The sequence below is a fragment of the Monopterus albus genome, unplaced genomic scaffold (genome assembly GCF_001952655.1).
Source record: "Monopterus albus unplaced genomic scaffold, M_albus_1.0 scaffold6.1, whole genome shotgun sequence".
Taxonomy (NCBI): Eukaryota; Metazoa; Chordata; class Actinopteri; order Synbranchiformes; family Synbranchidae; genus Monopterus; species Monopterus albus.
This window is the reverse complement of record NW_018127886.1, coordinates 3,257,977-3,266,911: the sequence shown is the minus strand read 5'-3', so window position 1 is coordinate 3,266,911 and position 8,935 is coordinate 3,257,977. Positions and strand designations below refer to the sequence as shown.

Genomic DNA, 8,935 nt, shown 5'->3' with positions numbered 1-8,935 from the left:
ATTGGGGGAGCTAATATAGAACGAGTATATGAAATTAAATTTCTAGGTGTCATAGTTGATGACAAATTCTCCTGGAAATTTCATATCAGATATGTTCAGCACAAAATAGCAAAAAATATATCGATATTGGCAATGGTTAGATATATTTTAGACGGGAAAGCACCGTATTTTGTATTCTTCATTGATTTTACCATACTTAGAGTATGGCGTTGAAAACTGGGGAAATACATACAAAAGCTCACTTCAACCATTGTATATATTACAAAAAAGAGTGATAAGAATTGTGCATAAGATGGGGTATAGGGATCACACCAATGGAGCTTTCATACAGTCTAAATTGTTAAAATTTTTTGATTTAGTGGGATATAAGACTGCAGTGTTTATGTATAAAGCCAGGAGCAATTTATTACCTGGTGGAATTCAAAAACTATTTAATGAAAGGGAAGGGGGATACAATTTAAGGGGTCAGTTAAATTTAAAAATTCATGCTATACGTACAACCAAAAAAAGATTTTGTATTTCCATAAGTGGGGTAAAACTATGGAATAATTTAAGTGCGGACATACAAAATAGTAATAAAATTGACGAGTTTAAATATAAATATAAAGGTATGTGTCAATCAAGATATATGCGAGAACAGGCTCAAAGATAAATTAGATGGAACATTGTGGGTGTGGTGTATGAATGTTAACACTTTGTAATAATTCTTTAGTATATTACTTATGTGGTGTAGACAATAATTATTTAAGAATGTAATTATGTAAGAATGTTAACACTCTTATAATTTTTTAGTATATTACTTGTGTGGTGTAGAAGAGAATTATTTATGTAGAGATGCTGCTTGCAAACCAATGATCGTAAGATGATGTTATGGGGTAGGACTGGATAAGTCTGACTTCTTCCTACTCCATTCAAGCATGTACTAGGTATAAGCACATTGATATTGGATTAGCATTTGTTGGATATGTGTAAAATTATGTGTGTTGATATATCAACTGTCTTTACATGCTTGAAAGAATAAATCAAATCAAATCAAATCAAATCACTATAGTAGCCACTACACCACAGATTTATTTGCACTTCCAACAGTTTGTGAATCAAGCTTTAAAATAAAATTAGAAAATGTTTTCTAAAGCTCAGAATGACAGAAACTACTCTGTCGTCTTATTATAGGCCTTTCTCTTGGCAGCTGGTGTGAAAAAAACTCAACAGGAAACCAAAATGAGAGTTTGCAAGTGAGAAACAAGCCCATATGTCTGCATGAAAAGAGCACCATGTTCCATAATGGCAAGAAACAAGGTTTCAGCTGGTATGTATTTAGTGGCTATAAAAGATCCAAAGCCATTTTTAGGTCACAGATTACTGACTGCAGAATTGTACTTGACAACACTGCACAACAACTTGAAACATTTTTATGGCTACATTTAGACCAAAGCAGTCATGATCCAATTAGTTCTGACTTCAAGATGTGCAATGTTGCAATCTTTCAACAGAAAATGTTTGTTTCAGTCCATCAAGCAATACCTTGTATTTCAAATGATAATGTTTTCTGTAACTGCAGTGAGAGAGTGTAGAAATTCCTTTAATCTCAAAACATTTTAGATGGACCTACCTCATCAGGGACCATAACCAAAGGATATTTGTCCTCAGACAGAAAATTAAAAAGGCACCAAAGTCGAAAAGCATCCTTGTCTAACAAAACAGTGCTGCTGGTTTTGTCTGGCTGGTAGTTTTTCTTTGCTGTAAGAGTCCAACAGAGCTCATCGACATTTTCTTTATTAAAAGAGTCTTCCACAACCTACAACAACAAAATGGAAAGATAAAAAAGTAATAATTAAAAAAAAACACATCAACAACAACAATACTTCAGAGCATTACAACTGGATGAAACACTAAAAAGAATATAGTTGTGTTTTATCACCTTATCCAGGATGTATTTGTTGAGATAAGGCATATAACCCTGACTGGAAACTGGACCATCATCATCATCCCTGAAATGCTCCTCCAGAGCTACTGGGTCATGTGGGATGCACAAAACTGTGCACAGGTTGTGAGACAATACCTGAAAAAATCACAACGTGCAGGACAGACTTATTAGGAGTGACTAGAAAAATCTAGAAGTACATAAATAAAATCAGCTATACTGTAATGAAGGTTGTCACATTATTACCAAAGCTAAATTATACACTGTCCTATTATAATTAGACAGCTGAAGTTGTTTGCTGGGATAAACCTCTGTGTTACTATTCCTCAAACAATGTTAAAATGTTAATTTTAGGGACAAACAGTTAAAATAATGGATGACTTGTGATCAAAACACAGAGAAAATCAATGATTGAAACAATCAAAGAGAAAAACTATTTAAAAAACATCTAAATCAAATATCCTTAAGACATGCTAACAAGTCAGGGGAGAATATTCTATGCTAAAAGTAAGAGCAGGCTATGTGGAATCAGTGTGAGTGTAGTACCACTAATACTACTAATACTGTGTGCCAAAGCGATTTGATTCCATAACCAAGACCTTTATATTTACTGTAATAAACATCTTCTCCTGAGAGTGAGAACATCTTGAAATATCTGATGCATATTATCAGGCACTCAGTCTACTTGAGCTGAGCAATAACCACATCCTGTCTTTACTTTCCAGAGCTCTACAACATCTGTCAGTTTTGAGGCCACTACACACGAACTGCTTGGCGCCTGTACACAGGCTGTATGCGTGAGGCGGATAAGCCTTGTCATGGGGCCGCCTCGTTGTGAGCCAGGGGCGGCGGGCAGCATATCGCAGGAACATGGAGGTGGCTGGAAATAGAGTCTAATCCACGCTGAGGCCAAGTGATATAACGATGAGATCAACAAAAATACAGTGGCTTCATTGAAGCCCTGTGGCAAGGCGAAAGTTATCACCAACATGCTTTCCCTTTGTCCTTGCTCTTACTGTAACAATGTTCTTTTGACATACACAGGCCCATGTTGTGAACATACTCTATTCAGCAGGCTGTTCTCTTGGCAGGTCCAGTGCCAGAGGACCCTTTGCACTACAAGCTGGTACATCGAGGCCCAGAATAAGCACAGCTTGGAGATGAGGGCTCCCATTCATATACAGACTGAGAGCAAACTGTTACTCTCATGCTCTTGCCAGACAGAGGTGCACATTGTGCCTTCTTTCAGCAGAGAAAGCATTTTATTCATAATATAGGGAACAAAATTGTTCCTTATTTGTCAGCATGAAGCTAAAAAAAGGAGTTTCACAAAGGAAACTGTGAGGATAATAAGTAACGTCAGACTGTGTAAATCTTGTTTCCTGAAGCACATGATCAAATAAAACAAAGACTAAATACAGACATTTGTGACATTTAGTTTGCTGAACACCTCAAATATTTTCAACTCATTTTTCTCAGAAGGAGCCCAAGTGATGTAAGATGAACATGAAGTAGGAAATGAGGCAGCAGAGTGAAAAACTCAGACCAAGTAAAGTTTCATAAAGTCCCATCTTCCAGCTGATGGACTTGAGCAGCTCAGACCGTAGGTCCATGTCTGCAGAAGGGTTAGTTTCTAGTTTCCTCTGCGTCTCTTCTTCCTCCCTCTGCTGTTGACACAGGGCCACTGAGTGTCAGGCAGATACCCACGCTATGTTGCGGCTGTCAGACAGGCATTGGGCTTTTCCAGTCTGCTGGCAGCGGCACCTGATGGACGTCCACCGTCACTGACACAGAGGGAGGATCTTATTGCTGACTACATGCTCTGATTCTGCCTGTCAGCAGGGGATATTCAGATCCTGTAAAGTAGAAATTATTACAGTTTAAGATTATTTCATTTTATTATTAAATTATTATTATTGTTGCATTAAGGTGTAATTAACATTTATATTTATATAGCATATTGTACCTGGAAGTGAAGCTGGGATAAACTTCTGTTTGGATGACTGAAGCTCTGTTCTGCTGCCTCAGCTATTTCTGAAAAAAAAAAAATGTGTTTGACTTATGTTAATGGGACAAGGTCTAGAAACAAATAGGTGGCTGGAATCTGCAAGACACTAAAAGAGAAAATGCATGGCAAACATAAATTGAATTCTAATAAACTCTTACAGGTGGGGGAGGTTGTGGCAAGAAGCGGTCACGTGGTTAAAAAAAACTTTCGGGTCGTTACCATGGAGCTGTTTATGAAAGTCCTTTGCTCATTGGACGGCGATTTTGCCGTGAGCAAAATGCGTGCAGTCATTGGTTTCTGAGGACTTTTATTGCGACCAATGGGGAACCGCGCTTTTTACAAAGTACCGCGAGTCCAGGAAGTTCACAGCCCATTGCGGTGTGAAAGGACATGTTAAGGTATGTTTAAATCCTCAAAACAAATGGCTTTACATATGTAGCATGCTCTAACGAGACTAATATTAATGCAGCCTTTGCTCTGGTTAAAACCAACTTTTCCTGGTAGCTAATGTTGGCTGAGTAGGCTATATACTGTGCACATACTTGGCTTCTGTCATGCGTTCTATTATGTAAGCAAATGGATGATATTAATTGTTTCCTTGTTAGTTTTTAACAGTGATTTGTCTGACCAAGATTGTGTTGGTCTTAAACTATGGTATTAAACTATACACGAGATTAGTTGGAGCTTGCTTATGCTTATGCTTAACTGTTAGTTCGAAGACACTGCCTTTCTATCAGCAATGATGTCATACGGCCTGTATTATGTATATTTTCGCACAGATTATCTTATTATTGACGATTAGTAGGCTAACCGGAGCTTCACTGTTAGCTACTGTTCAAGATTTATAGGCTACATTATTGGGCCTATCACTTTAACAGGGGTGGGAGTTTTACCGTGCACGTTCTCTGTGCAAAGTTATGTATTTAAAAACTCTTATTCCCAAAATACCTTATGAGAATAATCCCCACACAGATGCAGTTATTCTCTGGGCTCATTTTGGTGATGTGATGATGGACTTTAAAGAGCCGACTTTGCATCACACAGAGGTTACAGAGACCTACAGTATTTTTTTAACAATGCTTTAACAATGCGATTGATGGTGGCGTTTGGCTCCATAGAAATGTATTGCCTTGATTGTTTTTGTGGCTTCCTAACTTTGGACCAGATATTATTTGCATTGGAAGGAATTGTAGTCTTCTTTTTTTATTTATGTTTGTACATGCTTTATGAATTTTGCCTTTGAAATTCATTTGCTGTTAACCTGTATAGTGTTTCATGCTTGGTTGCTCCAATTTCATTTATTTTTTTGTCACTTTTGTTTTTCTAGCTGTTCTTCACACCTTCACCACCCACCTGTTCCTCCTGCCATTGTTATGGACTCCTCACCAGTACTTCGTAAACAAAATCAGAACAAAATCTGCAGTGATTTTAAGATGTAAGCCAGTGTATTAGATGCTAGACAGTATTTCTTCAGTTCAGTTTCTTTTTGCATTTTAGGTCGGGTATTGAATAATTCTGTGGTACCCACCAAAATGTTCCAAATATCAAAGAATGTTATGCACTGAAAGTCCTGTTAGATTTATGATCTTATTTAATTTGATTATAGAGTTCCTAATTTTAATCACAACTTGTGATTGCTATAGATTGTTTTATTAAGGCAAAGTTCAGCTGATTGTGTTTAGACAGCATTTAACATTTGACAATTTTGCCTTGTTGTTTTGTTTTTTTTTTTAAACACAAAATTCGGTATAGAATCATGATTATACTTCAGCTGTAAATTATATCCAGCTTTTCTACACAGAGTGAAGAAGGAACACAACAGAATGCAAGTGGACCCAAAGCCCTCCAAACATCTATCAGTACGTCAGCTTTCTGAACAAGATAGGGAGAATAAAGATCCAGGAAACTCAGAAATGGCTAGAAAGTCACCTGTGCGAACCAGTGTAAGCAGACTTCCGGTGCTTGCAAAAACCCTTTGTCCTCAGACTCCATATGACTTCAGCCAGTCCCACTGTAGATGGCAGGAGAAACCTCTGGCTGTAAGTGCCTCCTTCCTGTCCTGTAGATATACATTTTGTTTTTGTTTAATCTGATGATTCTTATGTTCTTACATTATTTATTTCACTACAGGGGAAAGCTAAGAAGAAAAAAACATGCACCAGGCCTGTACCTTTTAACTTCTCTCAGCCCAAGAGCACAAGAACAACCAGTAAAAATCTGCAGCCTCTGAATGTATCACAGTCACGGACCAGCCAGCATGAAGGCAGTGTGTGCAAGTCTCGTCTAAAAACCCAAAAATTAAATACAAAACCCTCTAAACATCCAGCTTTGTTACATAGCAACTGGGACTCAACACTGAAGACTCATGAAAAGGCTACAGTAAATCAAGTCCATCCATTAGAACAGTCTGGGTCTGTCAGCACATTTAGGACTTCAACCAATTTGTCCAGTCCTCTGTTATCTAGCTCTAATAACGTGATGCATCAGAGCAGTGCTCCTTCTGCAGAGACCTGCTTGGTTAACATGAACCTCCTCAGTCTCAAAGATCCATCCAAGTCAGCGCTTGCTGGCAAGAGCCTGAAGCAGACCACACAGGGCAATTTTTCAAGCAGTTCGACCGGTAAGTGTGGTGTTCTTGAGCAGAACACTTCCGTTTATGTTTTGAACAATATTGAATCTATGTAGATACATTTATTTTACATATTACAGTTGCAAGATAAACTCTTCTGTTTGCAGTTTCCTGGTTTTCTGCATAAATTGGTCATGAAATATGATCTGATCGGCATCAGCTGATGTGAGCCATGCCTTGCAAAAAAGAGATCTTAGATCACATGCAATCAAGACTTGTTGATTTGCATGTAGCTGGAAAGGGATACGATCTTATCCAATCTTAATATGATACTAACAACTGCATTTCTCCCCTGAGATAAATGTATGTCACATGTACCTTACTATTAATTTGATAGCTAGAATTGTTGGCGTTGTCCTGCCCGCATGCTCTGTTTTTCAGTAGTGACTTTGTTGACTACGTTGCTCACTAATCTGTCCATGTGAACAATAGTCGACAGAGTAACGCAGACTGATTCCTCATGTGTTTCAGACAAAGGGGAGAACTTCCAACCTGACCACGCTGCTTTGCTCAGTATCCTCCAGAATGAGGGAGTAGGTGCCACAGGTCGGTGCCCTGTAACTCCACAGTCCAAACTCTATAATTGTCTGGTGAGTTGGTGTGATAAGTCATCTCCTGCCTGATTTTACATTGTCTTTTGGTCCCTACACTTTTACCGAAGGGCTATTATTGAGGTGTTGGTTTTGGATGTTTGTTTTTATCTGACTAGTGATTCCTGTGCGTAACTATTTTAATGTTAGTGTCATGATGAGTTCAATAAACATCTTTATCTGATGGTGATTTTCTTTTTTACAGCCCCAGCGAGTGTCTGTCATGAAGAGTCGACAAAAAGCCGGACCTTCTACAGGTTAGCAGAAGACTGTATGTACTCTAATGTACAGTATGTGATCACAGCAGATAAAGTTAAAATTATTTACAGTCCCAAGATGACATTAGAAAGGCAGTCTCTTCTAATTTTATCATTTATCATAACTTTTTTCATTCATTTGTTTGCATCAAATTTGTCATACAATTGACTGAAGTGATGTTTTAGTATGTTAATTCTTCAATTAAACTATTCAGGAAGTTATAATTCTGTGCAGTAGCAGTGACCAAATGGTGTGCCATCAGCATTCAAACAGGACAGAAGTGGCAAACAAGGCTGTAGCAGAGACAAGATTACCTCATGTAGATATTGTGAGAACAGCCAAGAATTGTCACAGCCTAGTCCAGACAGAGCTTCAGAAGGTGAAGGAGGAGATCAGACAAATCGGGGCAGTTTTTATGAGACAGCAAGCAAGCTGGATGCACATCAATGGGATCCTAGGAAGATCCTTAGCCTGAAAGGATGTATGGGACATGGACAAGTTTAATGTGTGTTCCACCTGCAATCTTGTACCCACACCAGCAAATCTCCATCAGTAGGGACTGGGGGTGAAACCAGATTGCACCCTCTATGGAAGGCCAGCAACCCTTGAACACATACTGACAACCTGCCAGTCAAGCCTTGCTGAGGGGAAGTTCAGGTGGGCGCATGACCAGATCTTAGCTGAAGTGGCAGGGAGTCTGGAGGATAAGACCAATAACATCAAATCCAGAAGGCCCTGCTCCATTAGATTTGTCAAATCATAAGAAGGCTCTAGAAGGGCATCAACCAGCAGAGGAGGTCTTGGCACCAGCCACTGAGTGGGAGATGAGAGTAAATATTATGAAACAACTAAAATTCCTGGAAGAGATTACCAGCTCAGCTCTAAGGTCAGATAGGAGAAGACAGAGGAAGCCTGGGGTGGAAAAAAAAAAAAGGTTCAGGGAGTACAAAGTACTCATCCTCCAATGCCAACAAGCAGGATAGCGGACATTGGATTTCCTGTTTGAAGTAGGCTGCAGAATATTCCCAGGGTAGTCACTCTGGAGAGCCCTCGCCGACCTGGCGATCAGAAGTTCCATGCAACAGAAGCTTGTGTCTAACATCACCAAGCAGGCAGAGACGGCATCCAGAAGCTGTGGCTGAAATATAATGAGTGATGGGGCAGCCTCCCTTCTGCATAGGGGAGATGGGGTAGAACAGAGTGGATGCTGGGAGATGCTGTCATACGCCTCTGGGGGTGCTGTGGGTTCAAATGGATGAAACATCTGAGAAAGGGGGTTCCCACATGACAACCCCACAAAAGTTTCAAGGGCCCACACATACAGTAGTGTGTTTTGGAGAAGTGGACTTGTGAAGGTGTGATTTGTTTGCCAACCATTTCATCGAAGAGGCAGGGAACTTCCCTGCTAATGAGATGGTAGTGATGAATCAAGTAAAGCACTTTGAATTACATGAGCCAGTATAAAGTTCTGATTGGTTTATTCAATTTTATTATGATATTAACAACTGCATTTCTCCCCTGAGATA

The 8,935-nt window shown here is 39.1% G+C and overlaps 2 protein-coding genes and 1 long non-coding RNA gene across 6 annotated transcripts in view; 1 reads left to right on the top strand and 2 right to left on the bottom strand.

The window, feature by feature from the left end:
* LOC109968900 (DEF6 guanine nucleotide exchange factor) overlaps positions 1–3,056 on the bottom strand; it is a 12,792-nt gene extending 9,736 nt beyond the window's left edge. The window contains exons 1-3 of the mRNA XM_020615470.1: positions 2,988–3,056; positions 1,922–2,062; positions 1,613–1,798 (exon numbers count right to left, since the gene is read on the bottom strand). Coding sequence (XP_020471126.1) covers positions 1,613–1,798; positions 1,922–2,062; positions 2,988–3,056 — 396 coding nt within the window. The remainder of the gene's footprint in view (positions 1–1,612; positions 1,799–1,921; positions 2,063–2,987) is intronic.
* Positions 3,057–3,510: 454 nt separating this feature from the next.
* LOC109971846 (uncharacterized) lies at positions 3,511–4,148 on the bottom strand. Its single transcript, XR_002276597.1, has 3 exons — positions 4,091–4,148; positions 3,891–3,958; positions 3,511–3,780 (listed from the first exon to the last, which is right to left on the bottom strand). It is a non-coding gene; the product is annotated as an uncharacterized LOC109971846 (long non-coding RNA).
* Positions 4,149–4,223: 75 nt separating this feature from the next.
* The window catches only part of troap (trophinin associated protein), a 9,698-nt gene continuing 4,986 nt past the window's right edge, over positions 4,224–8,935 (top strand). For 3 of the 4 annotated variants that reach the window (XM_020620346.1, XM_020620357.1, XM_020620327.1), the window contains exons 1-5: positions 4,224–4,330; positions 5,260–5,367; positions 5,734–5,971; positions 6,063–6,552; positions 7,033–7,151. In XM_020620346.1, coding sequence (XP_020476002.1) covers positions 4,323–4,330; positions 5,260–5,367; positions 5,734–5,971; positions 6,063–6,552; positions 7,033–7,151 — 963 coding nt within the window. In that variant the 5' untranslated portion in view covers positions 4,224–4,322. Of the gene's footprint in view, positions 4,331–5,259; positions 5,368–5,733; positions 5,972–6,062; positions 6,553–7,032; positions 7,152–7,356; positions 7,409–8,935 lie in introns of all 4 variants that reach the window. The other variant, XM_020620338.1, reaches the window with a different exon arrangement.